This window comes from Corvus cornix, chromosome Z (genome assembly GCF_000738735.6).
Source record: "Corvus cornix cornix isolate S_Up_H32 chromosome Z, ASM73873v5, whole genome shotgun sequence".
NCBI lineage: Eukaryota > Metazoa > Chordata > Aves > Passeriformes > Corvidae > Corvus > Corvus cornix.
In genome coordinates this window covers 12,077,044-12,101,188 of record NC_046357.1, presented here as the reverse complement: position 1 = coordinate 12,101,188, position 24,145 = coordinate 12,077,044, and the positions used below count along the sequence as shown (strand labels likewise).

At 38.5% G+C, this 24,145-nt stretch overlaps 1 protein-coding gene across 2 annotated transcripts in view; it reads left to right on the top strand.

Moving 5' to 3' along the window:
- Window positions 1-245: 245 nt before the first annotated feature.
- WDR70 (WD repeat domain 70) overlaps window positions 246-24,145 on the top strand; it is a 129,468-nt gene continuing 105,568 nt past the window's right edge. The window contains exons 1-5 of one of the 2 annotated variants that reach the window (XM_010395184.1): window positions 246-291; window positions 381-443; window positions 562-645; window positions 3,339-3,453; window positions 10,197-10,407. In XM_010395184.1, coding sequence (XP_010393486.1) covers window positions 270-291; window positions 381-443; window positions 562-645; window positions 3,339-3,453; window positions 10,197-10,407 — 495 coding nt within the window. In that variant the 5' untranslated portion in view covers window positions 246-269. Of the gene's footprint in view, window positions 292-380; window positions 444-561; window positions 646-3,338; window positions 3,454-6,096; window positions 6,254-10,196; window positions 10,408-24,145 lie in introns of those variants that run through there. The other variant, XM_039566679.1, reaches the window with a different exon arrangement.

Genomic DNA, 24,145 nt, shown 5'->3' with positions numbered 1-24,145 from the left:
GTTGGACATCAGGTAAAGGCCCACCCTGAGAGGGTGGTCGGTCCCTAGAAGAGGCTTCCCAGGGAATTTGTCACGGCACCGAGCCTGGAAGAACTCAAGGAGCGTCTGCACAACACGCGCAGAAACGTGCTGTAGTTTTATGGGGTGCTGCGAGGAGCACGGATTCCGACCCCATAAAGCTGCCGGGTTCCTTCGCTGGCAAGGAACCCGGCTGTCCCCGCCCAGCCGCTTCCTGCCGGCGCCTGTTGTGGATCCGGGGCAGGCGCAGCATGGAGCCGGCGGCTGAGGGCGGTGAGCGGTGGGGACGCCGGGGCCGAGGTGGGCCCAGCTCACCCGCGGCCCCCGCTCACCCCGTGGTTTGCTCTCTCCTCTCGTTGCAGACGCAGAGATGCTGGGGACACCAGACCCGGAGCTGGCGGCCACCATGGGCTTCTCCGGCTTCGGTGCGTGGCGATGCGGCCGGCGGGGCCAGGAGCTGGCTGGCAGAGCGGGGGCCGAAGCCGTGGGGCCTGTCAGCCCCAGGTGGGCCTGTGTTTCAGTCTCCGTTTGCTTCATTTCCAGGGAAGAAGGCTCGAACTTTCGACCTCGAAGCTATGTTTGAGCAAACGAGGAGAACTGCAGTGGAGAGGAGCAGGAAAGTCTTGGGTAAGAAGTGCGAGCGTAGTCTGCTATTGCATTCTAAAACATGTTTTGACTTGCTCCCTCAGGGTGATGTTCGAAGTGTCTTGGACTGGCTGTGTAGATAACAAAACAGAAACTCAGTTTTGTTCAAGGAAGACAGCCCTAAGCAGCTTGGGTCTTGATGAACAGTTAAGTTATTAATTTGCTGATGTTGTCTGAGGGTGTTAGAGCAGTGTGCATGTGCAAAGCTCCTGTTGTGAGGCACAGCTTTCAGATACAGGAAAAACACACAAACTCTTTTCTTTCTTCTTTTACTTCGCTGTGTATTTATTTTGGAAGAGAAATTGGTACAGACAGCTTTATTCTAGAGACAGCAAAGTAGTGAAGAAGAAATGTGTGTCTTAGACCAAGGAGCAAGTTGTATAGCAGTCTACAAATGTGTCTCTGCCTTCTGCTGTGCTGGGAGTGGGCACTTTTTGAGGGGGCTGTTTTGAGAGTGGCAGATGGAGGAAATTGTATTTTTTCCTGCCTGTAATAAAGTGAACTCCAGTCCAAACAAGGTCTTTGAGAACACTCATGCATGTTCTACAAATCCCTTTGCCAACACAGTTATCCATGCTTTCTCCTTCCCCTTCGCCAGTTTGTGGACAATGTGGGCCTTTTGTTCTACTGTGATGCCATGTTTTTATTACTGTGATTCTATACAGAACTGGATCAGACCTATTTAGAGACTCATCAACTTTTTGGACTTAAAAACACTATGAAATTCAAATATACAAGGGATTCCAAAATTCATTTTGGACTGTTTTGGTTTGTTTGTTTTTTTTTTTTTTTTTTTTTGTGTTGGCTGAATCTAAACACACCAATGTATGTGCATGTTGGAAACCTTTTTATGTTTGATACTTGTTCAGGTTGAGCTTTCATTCTTTATAAGGAATTGTTTATTTATATCATACTTTTGTTTAGTAGTGGGATAAACGAGATTGCCCAATCAAAATTTATAAAGAAATAACATTTATTATGCAACCAAAATATCAGTTTCAAAAGCTGGTTCCTTCTTATACAGTTTTTGGGCAGAGTCCAAATTAATTCTATTCTTCTTGTAATTTTAGCATATTCATGAAGTTTTCTTGTCCCAAAGTTGGGCTGCACAAAGCCTTTCCTGGGTCTGATGAATTGTCCATCCTAGATGATGAATGGACCATCTCTGAAGATGAATGGGCCATCTCTGGTTCCTGGAACAGTTATTTTTAGTTCCCGGAATGTCCTATTCCTTATCAGATGAGATGTAGATATCAGAAGGTGATGATCAAGTCGTCATGGTGTGAATGTCCTGGTGATAAGCTCCAGCCCCACCTAGGTGGAATCCTCACTTATTGATTACATCCGTGAGAGAACTTCTTTCAGTGTTGTGAAATTTTTCTCTCAGCCAGGCTGGTGGAGGGATTTTGAAACTCTCTCTGCATGGTCTACATTTCAGTTTTATACATAATAGCACGGATTACATACTTTATTTATTACAATAGGGAAATTTCACTATAAATAAGTGATTGCAAAAATACAATGCTTTTATGTCAAGATATCTTGACCTTCATCTTGAGTGTGCCCTCTCCCTTGCCCTGCAGCAGACTACCTCCCAATCCCTTACCATTACTGTAATGGAAACACACAGCATTTTGATGTTTGTAAAGTTGATAATTTTGCCAAAAATGATAAAACTTTGTAGGTAATGCAGCAATTTAACTTAGAAATAAATTTTAGTATTGAGAGTATAGCAATCAAAAATGCGTATTTGTTGTAGGGATGGCTTAATGTGAGCACTTTATTTTCAGATTTGTTGAGATACACTCCTGATTTTTAGCTTTTTGGAATGACTGTGATAACTTTTGGATATGTCTCCCCCATTGCCTGATTTGTGGAACTGAGATCAAAATACATTTCCAGGTTCTGTATCTTACAGCTGTTTGTGGTCCTCTTTGGAGGAAAATGTTTCCTAGCTTTGCTGAAAACATGTTTTTCTTTTTTTTGTTTAGCTAATAAAAGTGAGGAAAAAGAGAACACAATGTTTCTTGTGTAGAAAGAAAGTAACTTTCCTCACCTTAATTGAAATATTTGAGAACTTTTAACAACATAGTAGTTGTAGTAGTAAACCCTTCCCCACCCCCCTTGATTACATAATATGAGATGGAAGTTTTTGTTTACTTAGATTTTATTGCAATGTTGCTCAGGGATTCTTTTTCACTAAGTGAGGTAGAAATGAACTACTAATGCAAACAGTACTTTGTGTTTCTTTTCAATAAATGATATTTAAAATTCTCTTATATGTACATCTGGATAGTTTAACTGCACTAATTTAGTTGTGTTACGAAAACATAAAAATTTCACTGAATTGATCATGCTGTTTTACTGTAGTATTGAAAATAGTTGAAATATCAGCTTCTTTATATGGTCAACTTATATTTGATAGTGTGTACAAAGGAACAACTGGGAAGTGTTTACATTTTCCTTGTGACATTTTGTTGAGCGACCATTGCAGTAGCAATGGAAATTTAACATATGTGAAAAAGTATTTTCAGGTTAAATCTTTTATTTGCTGTTACCTTTTCAAGTATTTCATCTAGGTCTGAAAATTAAAAGAAACTGGCTTACTGTCCTCTGCAAGCTGGTAATTTTAATATTTTTTGATTATTTGTTATTTCTGTGCTCTCCCTATTCAGAGGCCCGTGAAAGAGAAAAAGAAGACCAGACTGAAAAGGAGTTCAGAATTCCATGCATTGACTCATCAGCTTCAGCATCCAGTGCAACAAGAGCTGGGCCCACATTACCTGAAAGGTACTTAGATATGATGGGAGATTCCATGTACCACTTTCCTTATCTGTAGAGGGTGTTTGCTTGTTTTGATAACATGAGTATCATTTAGCTTGTGTGAATATGTCTTGTTATCTTAAGTATTCCAGTCAAAATACAGATTTCAAATTTTTTAAAAAATTTGTTTCTTAAAGATATGCCAATATTTGCAAATATTGGCATTAGGTATATTTAATAGTCAATTTTGCTGTTTCCTCCTTGATCCTGTTTTGCATACTTTAAAAAAAATAACAACGTTATCTATGTATTTTTTGAAAGTATTAGGGCAAATATAATGACAACATATGATGGCTTTATTAGCAGGTACTGTGCCCACCTGTAGATAGAATATACTTGTTCATGCCTGATGAAAAAGAAGGCAAAGTGCATGAACAGCCTCTGTGTGCAGATTTTATGGAGTAATGGTGAGGTAGAGAAAGTTGGTTGTTTTGACTTCAGTCTGAAATTTACTCTTAAACTTTTGTGTATTACTGATAAACAGTATATGCTATGGATTTTACAGTTTGAATTCTGAAATGCTGGGAAATCAAAAGTAGCTAAGGGCAATGGGGACCACACAGCTCCATTGTGTGGCAGGGGTGGCAGATAGGAGTGCACTGTACATTTTTAGGATTCTGTATCTATGGAAATTTAACGACCCATACAAGATGTTGGAATTGTAAAAAGAAGAGAGGCCCGGTGACTCTGGCGGGGGGAGTTACTTGCAGACCAGCCAGTATGGTTGATAAGAGCAAAACTCCATTTATTAGCAATCCAGAGGCACTTATATAGTATACCAGCTTGTTAACTCTTAAGTGGCTTAAAACTTATCAAAGCGAATTTCCACTTCTACATAATTGGACTTACATTGGCAAGCTTCTACAGTTATGTTATGATTAAAAGAATTCGGTGTTCACCCTCCTCCCTCCGGGTCTTATGTCCACAGCTGTACCTTTTCAAAACTCCCTCTTTGTTCCCAGCCCTGCTTGTTTTCTTCACAAGAATTTTCTCATGGAGTGTTTTTTCTCACACACAGGCCTTTTGCTTCCAGGCCTATTGCTTGTACAGTTCTTCTATTGATCCCATAATTCTCTCAATGATCCATGCCCCCTGATCCTTTAATAATTGCAACAATTCCCTCTTTTTTTTTTTTCTTTTTGTACAAGCAATACTTGATGGGTCACAGATGTGGTGACTTTGTATATTATCTTTTGCAAGCATTGGAAGGCAAGGTGAACACCTTAGTAATATTACTAAGTAATATTACTAGTCTTACAGTAATCAAATGCTACACAAATAAAACTAGCCATGATTTTATACGTAATAACTTTAACCATCCCTCTAAGTTGAGACCATCTTCTTTTTTCTGTAATTGTGTAGTTAATCGATGTAACTCACTTATCTGCTTGTGAATTAGGACAAAGTGGTTAGAAAGATTTATACAGCACATACCTTGGAACCTTTCACAGCCATGGCTGTGAGCTAATGGTAGAAAATCAATGGCTGCTTAATCTTGTAATATTATATGTCTAACACTAATAACACACACACTTAACTCATTGAGCATTTGCAAAGTCATATTAAACTTATCCCTCTCCCAGCAAGCAAGTTTATGCAAAATAGCGTGAGCCCTGGCTGCTAAAGTACCAGGTAAAAACATAAATGCTAACTAAATTGACTGCTTTCACTTGATCTAAATGGGCAGACAGCTGATTGAAAATGCCTGCTAATGCTCTTGTTTCAAGACAGTCAAAAAACAATTTTCACTTTATTTCTGTGTTTGGTGTTATACCCAAAAATTTATGCAATATACCCAAAAATTTATGCAATTCTTCTTCTTAGTTTTGCCTTTGGAGAGGGTTCCCCGACACCCACCACAAGTCACTAGCAACCACCCAGGGCAGCTGTTACATTTGCCCCAGAGTCTCGCTATTTCTCCTGCTGCGGCGAGTGGTGGATCTGGCAAGTCCTCAGCTCCTTCACTCAGCCACGTCTGCAGCCTCTCCCAAGGCTCCTCGGGACAGGTCTCAGAGTCCCAGCTGTTGAAGTAGTGGCGTCACTTTCCTCAGGAGCTGATGCTGACTGCGCCTTCTCGTTTCGGGGTCCTGTAGCATGCCACCGCTTTGCTGGGTACCTCTCTGGTTAGTGATGTAGCGATGCCTTGTCCCTGTTGTTGCAGGACATTCTGTAGCATTGCAGTCCACGTTCGTTCCCAGAGCAGGAACTGTGAAGGGGTTAACAACAACTGTACGATGCTGGTGTAGTCATTTGAACACAGGACATCTGCTGTAAAGATAGACTGCAAAATGCTTTGTGTAGATAAGTCAGCAAGCTTTTTGATTACTTTTTGCATTATTTGTTGGTACTTCTTCTTTTGGGGCTGCTTCCGGGCCGCCCCGGCCGGCTTTGGCTTTGCAGGAGACGAAACCGCAGAAGCCGCGCTGCTGCCGGACGTGCTGCTGTTCAGCGGGGGGCGGGGTTACTCTCTGCCGCTTTTGGCCGGGTTTTAGGACCTCTCTGTTGCTCTGCCGCTTTCGGCAGGACGCCAGGACTGCCTGTGTCTCCTTGGCCCGCCTGCGCCCCGCCCCTTGGGTCGGGTGTCTCTGCTTCCGCGTTCGCAGCCATTTCTCCCTCGGCCATCGGAGGGATAACATCCGGCTCTGCCGAGTTTAGCAGCTCCTGCAGTGAGCGGACGTGTGCCGCCGCGTTTTTAACCGGTTTTCTCGCGGCCAGCCCGAAGGACCGTGCTACCCCGGACTCGGCTCCGGTCTCTGCCCGCCGCTCCGTAAGACCCGTGTCTGTTTCTTTCCCAGAGCTACTACGGCCAGCGCTGCCACTCTCTAAAGTCTCTATGGCAGCTACAGCAACTGTCTTTTCTGTTTTCATTTCTGCGAGAGTGCTAGTTACTGCTCTCCAGGTGAATTTGAGAGCTTTTGTTTCTTTAGCTTTCTTTTTAACCGATCTTGGATCAGCTAGTTCCTTATAAAGGTGTACTTCTTTAAGTTCCCGCTTTTCTAAAAAGCATAAACCAAGGGCCACCTCTGTTTCCGTAACTGCGTCCTTCCGCAAACCCCGCGTCTTACCGCTGTCCCTGTTGTCACGGTCATGCAGCCTTGCAGGTTTAGCCCTTGTCAGCCGATTCGGCAGACCCCTGATGTCAGGTCAGTCCAGGCACAGGTCAGACACTCGCCAGCAAGTGTTGACCTTTTGCCCTCCGATCACTGCTTAATCGGTGCCACGTCAGCTCCCACCGAAGTCAAAATGAAGTGCCAGTCCCAGTCCCTGTTCGGGCACCAAATGTTGGAATTGTAAAAAGAAGAGAGGCCCGGCGACTCTGGCGGGGGGAGTTACTTGCAGACCAGCCAGTATGGTTGATAAGAGCAAAACTCCATTTATTAGCAATCCAGAGGCACTTATATAGTATACCAGCTTGTTAACTCTTAAGTGGCTTAAAACTTATCAAAGCGAATTTCCACTTCTACATAATTGGACTTACATTGGCAAGCTTCTACAGTTATGTTATGATTAAAAGAATTCGGTGTTCACCCTCCTCCCTCTGTAAAGCTGTACCTTTTCAAAACTCCCTCTTTGTTCCCAGCCCTGCTTGTTTTCTTCACAAGAATTTTCTCATGGAGAGTTTTTTCTCACACACAGGCCTTTTGCTTCCAGGCCTATTGCTTGTACAGTTCTTCTATTGATCCCATAATTCTCTCAATGATCCATGCCCCCTGATCCTTTAATAATTGCAACAACAAGACTCTAGTAGACCGCTATATATGCATGTTATGGGTTGATAGAGCCTATATGGGGTAGGTTACTATAGACAATATAATCGAGAGTTTGTAGAGTTGTTGTAGAGTTTCAGACTGAGCAAATTTTTGTTAGAAAATTTAGTTTTTGCCTATTGCTCTTTGGAAAACCTGTGCACTCTCACTGACATAATTGATTGCACTATATACTTCCCTCTGGATCCTGTGTTATATCTTGTGCTCAAGGGAAAAATACTCTGTGCTTCCATTTGCTTCTGATGATCTTATCTATCCATTTGGTGACATAATGAAGGATGACAAGAGTTTAAATGTAACATGATTGTGTATTGTTATTGGGTGACTCCAATATACATAAGCAATTTAAACAAATGATAAGGTGGAGAGCAGTCAGGCAATACAGAGGCTTTCCATAATTATCTTATTCTGCTGATTGACTTGACAGGAGAGACCTCCAGGGACCTACTATAAAGGAAAATTACAAATACATTTCAGTATGCTGAGTTGTTAGGTAGGCTCTAATAACTCCCCAGCGTTCTGCTCATAGTAAATTTTCTTTGTTTTTCTTTTTGTTTTTACTAAGCATTGAGGAGGAAGGGCTTGACATGAAAAGCTCTCCTGGAAGTTTTATATTTCCTTGTAAAAAAGGATACATAGCTTAGTACTTAGAGGTAAAAACAGGAAGCTGGAGAAAGACACATGCCATTGTGACTCAGTCATAATTCAGAGGAACAATCCTGCAACTGACTATTTGAGTCTGAAATATAGGATTTTCTAGTTCTTTTTATAACGATGATTTTCATTACTATAAACTGATTTAGTATGCACAGCATCTTTTATTCTCTGAAAATGGCAACACTTCACTGAATTTTAATTTTTTTTAAATTATCAGAGCTTTTTAAGTTATGAGAGTAGTCCATATACTATTTTTTCAGTTAAAAATTCACTCCAAAATGATGTGAAATACAGCCAGTGATTATTTTTGCTCCTGAGCTGTTCGGCTGTAGAGAAATATTTACAATGCTTATGGTGTTTAATTTATGCATGCATATAATAATTACGCTTTGTGAAATGAAAGCATCTGCTAGTATATGAAAAGGAAAAACCTGAGAAAATTGAGTGAGCGATGTGCAGAGGGTGAACACATGGGGGGGATATGCCCACATGCTTGTACAACTCTCAGAATGTTTTTCATTATTTCTCCTCTCAGTATGCCATCCGTGCTCTGTTACAGCTTTCCTTTTTTTCTCCTCTTAACAGCTTGTTTCACTTACTGAGGAGGTAATGAGGGAAAGCAAAAAAAAAAAAAAAAAAAAATATTCCTTATATTCTGAATACTGGGAAAGGAGCTGGTTCAAAATGGTTCTTCTTTCTTTACAGCCCCTGGTAGAGTAAGATTATAAGACTGGAAGTTGAGGGAAACACCACTTGTTTTGTCCTTTCTCTCAGCACCACTCCCAGCTGCTGCCAGAAAGGTAGATGGGCTTTTGGTCTGGCTGCATTGGTGTGTTCTTACGTTTGACTTTATCCCAGTCAGGACAGAGGATACCTGTAGCTGTTACTGGAGTATTTGGCTGTCCCTGCCCTGGTTGGGGTGTGGTGAAAAATCTCACTGCAGCTCTGGCCATATCACATGCAGAATGGCTGTGCTGCCCCTCAAAATACTGAAATGTTTGATTTGGTCAATTTCCTTCCTAGCAAATGACAGAATGATAAATTAGGAAGAAGGGTAGATACTGTTCTTGGGTGTCTGTAGAAAGGTCTGGAAATTTGGGATTCAAGGATTGCAATAGCCTCCTTGAATCATTATGTTGTATACATCCTTTTCACTGGCACAGCATATATTTGGTTTCATTCCAAAACTAATTAAATAGCTTGGCTTTTGGGGAAAAGATGTGTGGTTTGCTAGTGTAGGAATGCATATCAACTTTCAAAACACAACTCTTTTGCACATAGCACTTTTGCACATAATACTTTATGATGTTAGTTTTGAGGATACCTTACTTGAGGAACTTTGAAGATCCTCATCTGTGCCTCTCATGCTGGAAAACCTTCCCTTTGGTAAAAGGGTATTGATTGTCTCATTGTCGTAGAGTAAGAGAAGCTGTTTTTATTTGGGTTAGATTTGTTACATAATGATATTCTGACCTAAGTCTTTAAGCTATACAAGCTTTCAGGCATGGAAACCCTGCTCTTCACTTTAACATCTCAGGACCTAAGTCATGTTGCTTTTAGTTTATTCTGTTTTCTTCCAGAAACAGAGTTTCAATTGCTTATCCAACACAATTTTTTTCTGTGCAACTTAGTACCTGCTTGGTGTACAGCTGGTTCTGGAGGCAAAGCAGGGCAGAATTCTCTATCACAATTACATAGGTCAGAACTGATTTTCTTAGTCTTTTATTATGTTCTTAAACTTTCGTGTTTTTAGTATAGTTCTAAAGTGATACCCTAAATTTTAAAAAAACCCAAACAAAGAAATACCTCTATAGTTTAACAAAGACAAGAGGAATTTTTTGTGGCCTGCTCACTTAAAGATTCTGAAAATATAAGCTCCCAAACGAAGTCTGGAAAGTTGAGCTTCTCTCTCTGTACAGACCTTCTGCCCGTTTGAGCGGCGCTACTCGGGAGTTGCCAGCAGAGGGAGCGCGGCTGTTTTGAATAAATTGCACGAACATAGGCACAATAACTCAACTTTTCAGAAATCTCCCCATGCCAAAAATAATGTGTTTGCACAACCGATTTGGCAACAACAGAATGGTAATTTAATGTAACTTTTATAGTCTAGACTTGTGAGTGTTTTAAAAGATAATGGTGGGCCTACCTGTTCTACCTTACCTACTCTGTTAATGAAAGTTAATGTGTGTTTTCCTGCTAATTTTGGTGCTTACTGATTTACAAGAGTGCTCAACATATTTTATCTGAAAATTCTTCAAACACTAATGCTTTAAATTTTCCTTGCAGAGAGGTAGTGTATAGTGAAAGTGAGGACAACTCAAATGAAGCGCTAAGTGGTCCTTCCATGCCATCACAGAGTTCTGCTAAAGGTCCAACTGAGGATACTGATGATGATGATGATGATGATGATGAAGAATTCATTGGGCCACCACTTCCCCCTGGGTTCAAAGATAGTGATGACGACAATGACAATGATGATACAGAGGAGGAAGATAATGTAAGTAGTTTGTTTCTCTTTAATGTTTTAATCCTTTAATCAGTGGGTTCTGATTTGTATGTGCACTATTCCTTTTGATGGAATTTCCAGGTGACATATGTCTTGTTCAAAATGCAGGTTTTCTGTTTTTCTAGTGATTATTCATCAAATGTAAATAATTATTGTTATTTAAAAATTCTAGGATTTAAAACAAAAATTTGCATGTGAATCTCAAGGGAAATGCAACTTCTATTAGTACATATTGTTTACTTTTTTGATTTCATGTTATAAAAGGACTAGATAAATGAATATTTAATATAGATATTTTTAATGGTTTATTTCCCAAAGCAAATGTTGAATTTTTTTATAAGAAAGAGGAAGCAGAGGTGGGCTTGAATCTAGGAAGAAAAACTGTTCAGTACTGTTTTTAGAAACGAACTGTGGTAACTGAGGGCTTTTTGTTTGGTCGTTTTTGTTTACTTGTGTTCATTTTAATTTGCTTTTTTCTAAATAAGTGCCAGACCTACTTGTTGTTGAGAATACAGATTCTTCTATCTATGTTGAAATCAAGAGAACCTGTAACAGTCTAACTTTGGTATCACAGATACTCAGTTAACCAACCTTTCCTTTTAGTTAAAAGGCATCTGGATCTGGCACTGGGTGACATGGTTTAGTGGTTTATGGGTTACAATAGTACTGCTGGGTTGAACCGAATGATCTTAAAGGTCTCTTCCAGCCCTGATGATTTGATGATTCTGTGAAAAGATTAATGGTTTGATGTTTGTTCTTCAGAACTCCCTGGACTGAATATTTTGTGGCATTGGGTTTTGTGTGATGGTTTCCATGTGTAACAACAGTGATAGAAGTCCTGTGAAAACAGCCTTGCTTACTGCTGGTTTGAACCATCTGGTAACAGAAAAAGACCTGTATGTCCTGTTACACAAACACAATCCAAACTCTAAAAAACTCCTGAATTTCCAGGTGTCCTAAAGCTTTCCTTTTGATTTTTCTTTAGTTTTTACTGGGGATTCAGTTTGTTTGTTCTTTTTCTGTCACAACTCTTACCTTGCATATTTTGTACTGATGTTTTAAAATTTAAAGTACTCATTTTAAATGATTGAGAGGAACTTCTTAAGCCAAGACATAACTCATTTTTAGAGTGACCCTAAACTTACGTGATCACAAAGTTTTCTTTTTTCTTTCGTTTACCCACTGGGGATAAGTGATGGGGAATTCTGGTGTCTTAGGTGTTTTTATCACTTTGTCTGATTCACTTGATTCACTGTTGCCTATGGATTTCTTTCATTATCAAACTGGACATTTTAGTCTCATATCTTCTGTGATTGTATCTGTACCCCACAGATGACTTGTTCTGTCTCAGGCAACCAAGGAGAGATAAATCTGGAATTTTCCTTGAGAATGACATAAACCTTAAGTTTACTCACTAGTGATCTGTGCCAGGAATTCTCTTAACTTTTAGCTGTTAGGGCACTGTGGAGTGAGTCTGTATTCCTGAGGGCATCGTACACTCAGTGGGTTTCAGTTTCTCTGGGTCATGTTATATTAAAATCACTATTTATTTTCTGCCAACTTCTCCAGAACGCCAAAGGCAAAACAATGTGCAGAAACAGCTGATTTTGCTTTAGCCTGTCTTTCTCAGTAGTCACTTTGGTGATTGGCTGTTTTAATTTCTAGCAAGACACTGATATTTATTTTTTATTTATATGTATTTGAATAATGCAACAACTGGCTTGATGAAGTGAAGTTATTGGAAACCAGAGTTAAAAGACCCTAACGAAACGTTTCAGACAGAAAGGTAACTTGTAGTCTGGTGTGATTTACGTTTGTCTGAACTTAAGACAATAGTTACAAAACAGTCTAGCATAGATTTGGTTGAGAATAAGCAGAGCAGCAGAAATATGAGACTTGTGGGTTTTCAGTCTAAACAGTTAATTTATTACTGGGGAGATTTTGTGTCAGTGTGAATGCTGGAGGCCTTTGGGGTCTAGAGCTTTCCCTTACTGCTGCTCATGAACTCAGTTATTTTCTTTCCTGTGAAGGGAATCAGGAAGCAGCTGTGCTTTCCTGGTTTCCTGTTGATCGATTGGTGATCGCAGTATGATCTTGCGAGCCCCAAGGAAGGCAGGTGTTGCAGTTACGAGAACTCTGTGATTCCTTTCTCTTGCTTGTACATAGCCTGTGGTCGGTATGCATGGGTGTAGAACTGAGACAGGAGAAACTGAAAGCTGAATGTTTTTTTCCCTAGATGTAGTGTGAGACTGTCTCTCTTTTATTGTCATATTTTGCTGCTGAATTAGTTTCTTGAAAACACAACTATCTGTGGTTTTGATCCTGAAGGAATCAAATTTTTCTTTAATAGTTCTAGGTGTTGCAGTATATAATTTGTAATCTGAAGTCTTGTGAATTTTGTATGACAGATAAAATACACCAAAATACTGGCTTCACCCTGACATTTTCCCACTGTCTCTCAAGCCTGACTTTAGATGTGTTTTTTATTATAGGAACATTGTTTTTTCACTGTCGCTTGTTCAGTTGTTTTTTGCTTTCTTATGACAGACTGTCAGTAGGGACATTTGTCACATTGGCTTTGCTATGAGGCAGACAACTTTTGAGTCCAGGGTTGACCCAGGACTGCCCAGCTCACATGAGTTATTTTACTGAATAAATGTTAAGGTGGAAGGAGTAGCTGGTGGTTATTACCTTTGATGGGAATTTTTCATACCTTGGTGTTTTTATGGGAAAATGACTAGCAGCAGTTAATTGCTGAATGTTTTGAATTGGCACCAGTATCTTTTGAGTATTATGCATTTTTGTAATTTGTGTAAATTACATGTTATACAAACCAAACATAATTTTTTTTTTAACAGAGCCTTAGATACTGTGTTAAGTGTGTGAATTCTGACTTGAGGTACTTTTTTTCCCCAGATGTTGTGTAGTTCATTTGATATATGCAAGTCTTTGTGGTGCTGTTTTAAACAATTTTTCTGTGTTTGAGTAATCTGTTTTGATATTGATGATTAGTTACATTTAAGAAATAAATACTTAGATTTAATAACTTGCTAATTTAGTATCATTCACTTCCGGTAGTGTCAAAAGTGATGATTCTTAACAAACCACAATATGCTTGTGAGTATTTATGCAAATGCTTTACAGTGCTTATTTTGTAGTAGTGTAAGGAATAGTGCTTTATCAAGTACATTTGAGGACAACAGGTACACTTGGTATTAATTCCCTCTGATATGTTCCTCTTGGCTTAGTATCCTGTTTTATATAAAAGGCTTGCATTAATTTGAGGAGTGAGGAAAATAAGAAGCTGTCTATTTGAGTTGTGATCAGCACTTGCTTTTCTGTAGTGCTTTTTCTTCTAATGGTGTAAAAACTTGGTGGGATCGTCAGTGTCCATTTTTTACATGGTTGTAAGCTGAGAGGGGAGGAAGCAGAGCATCTTCTGTAGTGTGAAGTTTTTCAGGCTTGATCTATCCTGTGATCTAAACCTTTCTAGAAAATTTCAGGAAAACCTTTAAAAGAGAAAACAGCTTATTTTGCAAGAGGGCAAATGGATAATGAGGGCAATATTGCATGTGGTAAATTTTGGATCAGGAAATGTGGTAGAGTCTTGGCCAGCTTTTTTTCCCTGGCAAAATGCACTGGGAGTCTGTCTGAAATCTGTGCACTCAAAATCTGTCTGGAGAGGGACAAAGACCAGCAAGAGCAGTTGTGTCAGGATTGGTAGGTAGACAGCTTTAAATCTAGGACATAAACATTTTCTAAGGGAATGGATGGCATGTATTAGAAGACTTTAGTAAGAGAGTGTTTATTTGTTAATGCTCTCTTTTATGTGGTGGAAAATTAGAAATGTCATTAGAAAATGTGCTGAGATCTTTAACAAAACGTAATGCAGTGTTAGCGTCTTGTGACACTTTTCCTGGCTTGAGGCAAAAGGTAAAGATGATTGTTGAAAAATTTGCCAGATGGATTTGCAAGGATTTACCTTCTGTTTGGAGCTGAGTTACAGTTCATTCTCCTTTGGAACAGAGAAATTTTTCTCCCTGCAGCACCAAAGGGATACTAATCATGTTGTAATTATGTCCCTGAAACAAGTACAGCCTTGGGCCTCTTCAAGGCTCAAGGCTGCACTCTGATTTGGCATGTTTTCAAAATGATAGCATAGCTGTATTTCAGGTTCTAGAATTATTTGGAGATATTTATAAATTTTTTACGGAAGTTTAACAGGACGTACCAGTTAATACTTACTTGTTCAGAATGGAAGGAAGCCATTTCCTGCTGATTTAGATGGCGAATTTAAATAGACTGTAATCGCTCCAATTAGAATTTGGCTATGGTACCAGACTAAAAATTATGGTGCTGTAAAAATAAATAAATGTTGTGGGAATTTTTAGTCATCCTAAGGATTTGTAAGATTTAGACTGAGAATTGTCTGTCCTGCTGAATCTGATTTACCCAGTCATGCTTCATCTTGTCTAAAGAGGAAAAAGTATAGTAAGCTGAACAAAGCAATTTTTGTGTATGCAACAGAGACAGAAAAGTGTGGTTTTGAGGGCAAGAGGCATTGTCTTTTATGTATTTCTAGTTATTGATAAAAAATAGGTAGCAGTTACCCCTTGCTTTCAACTTGCTTGTGTGTTGTCTTCCTATGTAATGATGAAGAAAATGCTTTTTCCATATATATGCATAATATGTTCTTAGGTCTTAACAATGAAAATGAGGTAAATGTGTTTTATTTATATTGAAGTTGGAACAAGTTGTGGCATTTTTTAAGGATCATTGATGTGGTTACTGGTGGTGCAAAGAATGAGAAAGATTGTCTCCAAAGTAGTTAAAATGGATTTGCAAACTTGGCAAAATGGAAAAAACAAAATAATCAGTCCCTGTCTTCCAATGTGAGAGAATCAAACAGAAGCTGTAAAGAAAGGAATACCCAAGAAGCAGAGCTCGTCATACGAAGAGGAAGCTAATAAACTTCCCTTAGGAAGTGTTGGTCTTCGATAAAAAGGTGTGGGGTATTTGCTCATCTCCTCTTCAACCCAGTGCCCCAGAGTTCATGGTTACCGGTTGTTCCTAGAGTGTACTTGCCAAGATCTCTATTGGTTGATTCTGCAGAATTTAGTAAGGCCAATCCTTCTCTGCTGTCTATCACACCATGCCTTTTGGTGGATGATATGAATTTTAATTAATTTGTAATAGGACAGAATATGAACATTTTTAGAATGTTTCCTCTACAGATAGGTACTTAGGGTCCTGTGAGTTTGTTTCCAGAAATATTTTGTGAGAACATTAATAGGCATGTATTTGCTGACTATAAGGTACTTCAAAGTTAGAGAGAGGTGATTTATCACATTAAATAAAATGGGATACAGAACATAATTATTGTTTTTACTGCCCTTTTCAACAAAGTTCAGAGATCTTCTTATGTCTTGTTTTTACTGCATATCAACTCTTTTAGAGAGCCTTTAACAGGTCAACTTTAGCTGGTGAAGCCTGTAGAAAGCCTTCTTTGTGAGCTGCTGGTACCACTTCTGTGTTTGAAGAGAAGGCTGTTGAGAGTGATCCAAGGTGTTCTTCATCTCAGGACCAAATATGCTGTGGCTGTAAACCTTCCACAGCTGAAACATGGGATCCACATGCTCATCCCTTCTGAGACCCTTGATTTCTTTATAGCCAGAAGATTTTGTGGAAGCTAATGTCCTCTACTGCCCTTGGACGGATAGTAGAATTCTAATTTTTTTTCTGCCAAGTATGTTTAAGGCATGCATAACCTTGAGACTGTACAATTCTGTGACATACCCCTTAAGAAAAAAAAAATTAAGTCTTTCTAGGCATGTATTTTGCACATTTATCTCAGTCACGAGACTGTATTTTTGATACAGTATTATTTAACAAGAATAGGTAGTTGGAAATACTAGGAAATTTTGTACATGCAATGGTATATGAACATTCTATCCTGAATATTATTTTCTTTACTTCCACTGGAAGTTGGGATCTTTGGAGGTGAAGATAGTGAAACTAACTTATTCTCTGAGAACCTAAAAAGTTTACAGTCAAAAGGAGGTGGTGACTACCTCTTTACATGATGCTTGATGCATTTTTTGGCAGTTACAACAAATTTCCAATATACTTTTAAAAACAGATAGCCTATTGTTTCCGTCAGTGTTAGAATATAGAAAATATTTTTAAATTTGGCCAGGGAACTAGCAGGAATGGTCACACTGTATTCGACCTTGACATCACTATGGAAAACACAAATGGAAGATAGCAAGTTTTTTCTGTATTTGGCATGTGAGTGTTATCTTTTTGAAAAGTTGTTTGTGCTCTAAACAGAATAAGGAGAAATACAGGTACAGAGAACTCTTGCTTGAATCAAGAGGAAAATGAAGTGGATGATAACAAGTATTTGAAATATTTATGGTGAGGATGAATAAATAACTTAAAAGGATTGCATTTGAAGGAAGAGTGTAAGTGACATGCAGTTACACTTCCTCTCCAAAACAAGTCTTCACAGGATTTTTGATGAACAAGTGATTTATGTTAAGCTATTGGAACTACAGACCAGACTCCAGGACAATGGAATCCTTGGAGAGCAATTTTGTTGACTCTAGGAATGTCTGCTGTTTGTTTAAAAGACGGCTTTGGATTTTTATGAATGTGAGACTACCACATGTATTGTTTTACAACTGCTGCAATGGCATCTCTTAATTTGCAGGTGGGCACTTAGCAGTATACAGGGACTACACATACTCGATGCTAACAGTATCCAGATCACACAACAATCACACTGAACTTCCTTCCTTTGCTCCTGCTTATCCTTTTCTTTGTATTTTAAAACCTAATAAAATTATTTTCAAATTCTTAGGATCTTGGATAGTATTTTACTGCTTCACCTTGTGTACTATTTATAAATGTTTATTTGACGTACCACTGTAACTAAAGATATATATTCAACTAAAGATAAATATTCAAATAACCAAATATGGAAAGAAGAAAGCCTTTTTTCTCATTTCCTTTCATAAACCAGTATAGTTACTTCCTCCAGAGGACCTGAATAATCATAAAAAACCCAATTGTATGACTTTTTACTAACCATGGCTTTTTGTGATCCAGTTCTGAGGCTTTTGAAATGTGCTTTTGTAAATTGTTTATTCCTTTATTCAACTTAGAAGTCTTTTAATTTTGAACATTATCAGTTTTAAATCTGTTGGTTCTGTAGAAAAACGTCTTGAAATGTCTCAAAGTACCTCCTTAATGACAGGTAAGATAAAGACTTCTTTTTCAGCTTTCTTCTAAGATCCTGCATCTGTTTGTATGAGAAAATTAGTTTCTTAAACAAAAGCTACATTCATATAAGCATCCTGTGCAAGAATACCAAAAAGGAGATATGTTATGTAACCCTTACTTCCCAATACAAAATCAATAGTTCAGATAAGACTTTTATGTAGTAGCATTAGGGGGCTTCCCATTCAGTTTTCTAAAATAGGGTTTAGTGCAAATAGCTAATAAATAGCCATCTCATGAAGCTCAGGTTCATTATTTAAGGTTGGAGTATTAGATCCATTTTCATGTAAATATTGTGTTGGCTTCAGTGAGACTGCAGAAAACCTTCAGTTTTGTAAGTGGGACTGAGTATGCATACTCACTGGAAGTACAAGTAGCGTACCTGTACTTTTTCACTATTGATGAGACAGAAGACACAGACAAAAATATAGTTTGCTTCTACCAGAAAGAGGGTGATTTGTGACTTTCATTTTTATTTCCAAGTTTAATTAGTTAACCAGTGTTTAATAAATGAAAGCATATGGTATGTTGCAGCAAAGTGTCCTCTCAAGGTGCAGATAAGAAACTCGTGAGCAGAGCAGTCTCTTCTTAGCCCTAGTACTGCCAGCTAACATCAATACACTTCTTTTTTCTTTTCTTTTTTTTTTTCTTCCCCCACAATTGCATAGAGGGGCATTGAAAACACCACAGATGCACACCAGCCTTCCTGGAACTTTTAGTAGTCTTCCATAGTTTCTGCAGCCCTCTTTAGCAGCTAGCTTGGAAACAGTTTCACAGTAAGTAGTACTATGTCAAGATTTTGATTTGGATTATGTGGATGTGTGGAATTCACTTCAGTGAGCATTCTCATGTGGTGAAACACAAGGCCTTAAATAAAGGTTGAACTCAGTCAGTCATGGTGGCCTTTTGCAGTACAGAGGCCCCATAGGTCATCTTTCATGTAATAATGACCATGAACCATGTCATGGTTTGAGAATGGTACTCCCCAATTTAGTACTGCCATTAAAAAGAAAACCATGAGCTGCTCTGCTGCCTCCCTCTGGTGGGAGACATAAAAGGCAGAGATCATGGGTTGAGATAAGAACAATTTACTGGAAACAGCCATGGGATATGAAAGCAAACAGTAATAGTAAAAGTGTTAATAACCAAAGTGTAGAAAGAGAGGGTGATTCACATGGACTATAGTGGTATTTCGCTATCACTTACTGTACGGTGTGTATTTGTAGATTAATTCAGGTGTCAGAAAGAGCTGATAACCTTTATAAGAGTTGCAATATCCTATGAATCAGGACAAATTTTATATTAATGTCTGCCTCTACTAGCTTGTGTGAGTTAGCTGTTCTTTTCCTGTTAGGTAGTACAGGCAAACCATAGGACTTAATACTTTTATTTAAAGAGGGAAACAGAAAAATAAAGAAATCACTTAGGTTACACATATAGCCTTTTTCTTTTTTGTCTCATGTTAGAAATGGAATTGTCACCTTTGGAAGATTAGTTGGCGGATGGAGAAGTTAGTTAGGATTTTTGCAGCAGTGTAAGTGTTTCTTTATTAGCTCAGTAACCTTAAAAGTTTCATGCATCATCTGGATTTGTAAAGGTTTATCTTTTTCTAACCAGCCTGTTACTTGGGGTATTTTGGAACATGCTGGTCTCTTCAAAGAAGGCAAATGTGTGTATCAGGCAATGTGTGCCATCTCTAGGCATGAGCTGGCTTTCAGTGCCACCAGATTTGTAACTTTTTGCAGTACATATAGTCAGTGTATGTGTCTTGCAAAGCTGATGCCACAAAATAACTGCTCTTAAATATAAGAATAAAGATATTTCTCAGTGACAATCCTTCTTTAAGTACATTTGCTACCTTTTCTACTGAGTACCAAAAATGTCAGAAATGGAAATTCAGAGGAAAATTTAAGTAGCTTAATCATTCTCAGTGTCTACAAACAGCACATGCCTGTTTTGTAAGATCACTGTGACACAGAGTGCTGAATCATTTTAAAGACAATCCCTTCTTGGTCTACAGTGTTAAGTCTTGGTCTTCATAAGCCTTCTATGCCATTTTAGATGCCTTAAGACCATCTAAAAATAAATTGGTATTTATCTCCATAAATTTTTCCTGTAAAAATATTAAAATTCTGGAGAAGATGTAAACCCCCATGTGCTAGTTGCTTTTTTATATCACTTGTGTATTTTCCATACATTTACTTTTCCTCATGTTTAAAAAATGCTGTCTCATTTGGATGACATGCATGGATGTGCGGGCACACAAGGTTTAAATGTTGGGTCACACATAAGAGTGTGATACTTTTTTACTCATTAAAAGTGTATTATCCAAATTTAAATTCTAGAAATACCAATGCCGGAGTAATGGCAGTATATCTCAATAGAAAATAGTTTAAAAATTCTGACATGGATTTTTTTTTTTTCTGTCAATGGTATAATAACTACCTGTTTAGTAACTTCATTTGTTTTAACTTGGCATTTATTACATTTCTTTTCACAGAGTCCTTCAGAGTTGTTTCTCTGTTCTATGATGAAATGTTGCCTTATCTAGCATTTTCTTTGGTGAGGACAGCCAGTTGGTTTGGGGCTTCTTTTTTTGCTTTTTTTCTTTTTGCCAAACCAGTACTCTGTCATAATTGACTGCTCTTCCTACGGTTCCTTTTAGGGATCAGGCATTCTGTTGATCCTCTCTGTCCCTTTCCTGCTTGTATCCCTATCTCTTATGACACTGTCATATTTTTCTCCTTTCTGTAAAGGAACTTCTGAAAAATGTATTTTTAAAATAACAAATGTTCATGTTTGTGACAGTGCAAGCCTGTAAATAGTAAAGTTTCTGCATTGGACAACTGCAATTTCAAAGGCAGATCCTTTCAATTATCTGTAAATTAATGGTGTGAGGCTTAGTCTAGTTGCTGTCCATAAAATACTTTTCTTAGGGAAGACAATTACAATACATTGAATAGACAGTGAATTTATGAGAAGGCCTAATGGTAGTTTCCTGTGATTTTTCGGTGTCTTGTTGTCCAAATAAGAAACTGCATTCAGTTCTTCAACAAATGAGCAGTAGTAAAATAATTCAATGCATTTTCAGCAGAAATATTAACTCCCTTGAGTAAAATAAATGTCACTAAATCTAAATCAGCCATAACTATGATATTTATAAGGCAGTTTTAAATAAGCATCTGCCCAATTCACATGATAGTTATGAAAACTAGTCCTATCCTGTAAAGAATATAATAGCTGTCAGCTGTAGTTTAACTCTGTCTTTTAATGCAATGTGCATTAGTTTACTTCTTCAGAATTGTCTCACAGTGTAGGAGCTAATGGAAGCTGCAACTATGTCTGATACTTTTAGGGAGTATCCTCATGATGGACTCTGCAACCAAGTTTGAGTGGGTGGGAGAATATCACAGAAATTACCCGAGTTCTCTGGGAAAAATTTGTGTCTTGCTGCATCTTGTGGATGGGTATCTGAAGAAGAGTTAATGTTACTCTGAGTAATACTTTAAAGTATTGAAAATTTCCAAAGCATGGAGAGAAAAAGAAATGGAAAACGTGGGATTGCAGATTCATGTTTCCTTCTGATGGTTATGTATTTTTTAAACCTACTTGCTTTCCAAGTATAGCAAGAAGATTTTTCTTTTTCTTCTGGAGTCAACCTTGGCACTTCTTGTGTGTTCACCTTTTTGGAATATTTGTTAGTGATATTTTTTTTTGAGCATTTTAAAACAAATTTATATGCCAATGAAAAAGTATTTTTATGCTGTGTTTTCTCTTATGATTACCTAGCTACTAAGTAACTGGCTCCTTTTCAGAACTAAATTGAGCAGGAGAATTTCCCAGTAATTAGAACTTCCTAAAACTTCCTTTGCTTTTGGTTCAAAGCTCCTTGTAGGTATTGAAGTTTTTGTAGATAAAGAAAATTAAATCAGGAGTGTTAATCTTAAAGAAAGATCATTGGTAGATTTAGGTTTTCTGTGTTAGGAAGTTTGCCTTGCGGGCCATGAGCTGATGTGAATCCAAACGTGCAGAATATTTCTATTTGAAATAAGTTGACTAAATAATATTTAATTTATCTTTAACCGGTGACAACTCATCTTTCTTCAAAGAAAACAACCCAGCTTTCGATTTTGTAGGGGCTTTGAAAACACTGTGTGGCAGCCCCTGACGATGCACTGCCTGACCTTGCTGTGTGCTGTTCTTCTTGCTAAAAGGCATGCAGGAGGCACACTGACAATAATCTCTCAGCTTGGCACTTTTGTAGTGAGAAGGGCTTACTCTGTAAGCATTAGGCTTAACATACCATACCTTGTTGTAATTACAAGTTCTAAGAAGGTCATCTCAGGTCTTTCATCCTTTGGGGTGGATAGGTTAAATTGCCTGCAGTTCACATTATAGCTTTTGGGTTATTTGAGTTCTTTAAGTGCAAGTTTGTGGATATTTGAACAGTAAATATAATCTTGGAGCAAATATGTAACCATATGAAAAATTCCAGTGTCTTAGACAGAACTCTCCCACTCCCTTTATTGTGTGAAATTTTAATAGTGCAATTTCTATCTGCCTGGTCCCTGCCAGTATTAATAGATACTTGTAAGTCCTTGATATCCACAACCAGCTGCAAAAATCTATTTATATGCATTTGCTCACTCTTTCTAGCTTGTTACCTCACCTATGGTCTGTGCTACTGGAATTGTTCAGTATCATAGTGACTGTGAGGATTTCAGAATGCATGAGTAAATTATAGTGGGTTTTAATAATTCTTGTACCTGTTTGTCTCAAATTGAGGTTGTGTTTTAAAAGCAGGATTCTTTTGCTTTCTCTATTTCCTTAATTCTGTATTACACTGAAATTCTAGGGGTAAATGGTTCACAGGTAGGAACAACTTACCCAGTGTCAGGGTTTCTGTATTTTAAATGTTTTTCCATTTTGATAGATTGCCCTACATGGTCATTTCTGAAAGAATTGATTTATGAAGTGAATACTAAACTCCCTAATTTTACTCCTTAAATAAAGTAAAGGAAGTTTCTCTCTGTCTGTGGTGGTTTATCAGATCTCATGAGAGGAACCTAAAGACAAGGGGTTGCCATCATTCTCTACAAAGAGATCCAGTTTTGCTGTCTCAGACTGGATATTACTTGTGGTAGCTAAATGAACTGGGGATCCAGCGTATCTGAACTATATGATACAGAAGGCCAGGTAAGTTCTGACAGCAAGAATGTAAAGAAAAGTGCCTTCCAGTGACCTGTACTTTGCAATTTTTCTGTAAACATAATAATGGCATTGAAAAACTCATAGCAAAACAGTTTGGTTCATAAGCATATCTACTGTCCATTTTGTGTGGCTCCCAAGAGGTGAAATGTAAATTCTTAAGAGGCTTGGGAAACAGTCGAGTCTGGGACAGCAGTAGGTGTTATGAGAGATAGCATTAGTTTCAGAACTAAACCATGTCATTTAGTGGATCACACATTCAAGGGGATGTCAAACATGAGGTTAATGTGAAGAATTTGGGCTTACAGAGTGAATTCCAGAAACAGGAGTTAAATTCTGCCCAAGTGCAGCAAACTATGCAAAATTGGGAATCCTTGTTTTGGCTTCTGTATGAGTTATCTGGAATATGTCCATAACAGGGAATTTGAACAAATATGAGCAAAAAATCTTGGACTGCATTTGATTCAGATTATTTTATGGGTTGTATGTTCCTTCCCACCACTTCATCCTTTCCTGTGAAAAGCCAGTAAGTTTTTAAGCTTGCTGCTTCTCTCACGCACATTTTTGGGTATTTTATACTTCTGTTTCTCTTTTGATAGAATAGCATGTTGGACTTGCTTGTTACAGGGGAAGAACTGCTAGAGGATTTTTGAGCTTGCTTTTTTAATGGAAACAGTAGTTATGGAATCATGCATTCCCTAGGAACCTCCCCAATCAGTCAGCCAGGAGGTATGAAATACCATGTATCTGTTTTCTCAACAACAGCAAGACCGCACTTGTAACTTAAGCGTTATACACAAAGGTTGTTACTTTTTTCCCCTGTTGTGGGGGTTTTTTTGTTTGTCTTACATCCCTGAAGGACAAAGCCATGGAGAGCAGCCCTGCCAAGAAGGACTTGTGAATGAAAAGCTGGAAATGACCTGGCAATGTGTCCTCGCAGCCCCAAAAGCCAAATGTGTCCTGGGCTGCATCCAGAGCACCATCGGCAGCAGGGGAGGGAGGGGATTCTGCCGGTCCCCAGCAAAAGAAGGACATAGACCTTTTAGCTTGAGTCCAGGAAAGGGCCACAAAGGTGCTGAGAGGGCTGCAGCACCTTTGCTATGAGGAAAAGGCTGAGAGAATTGGGACCTGGAGAAGGGAAGGCAGTGAGGAGACTTTATTGCAGCATTCCAGTAACTAAAGAGAGGAGCCTCACCAGAAAGATGGGGACAAACATTTTAGCAGGGTCTGTAGTTATTGA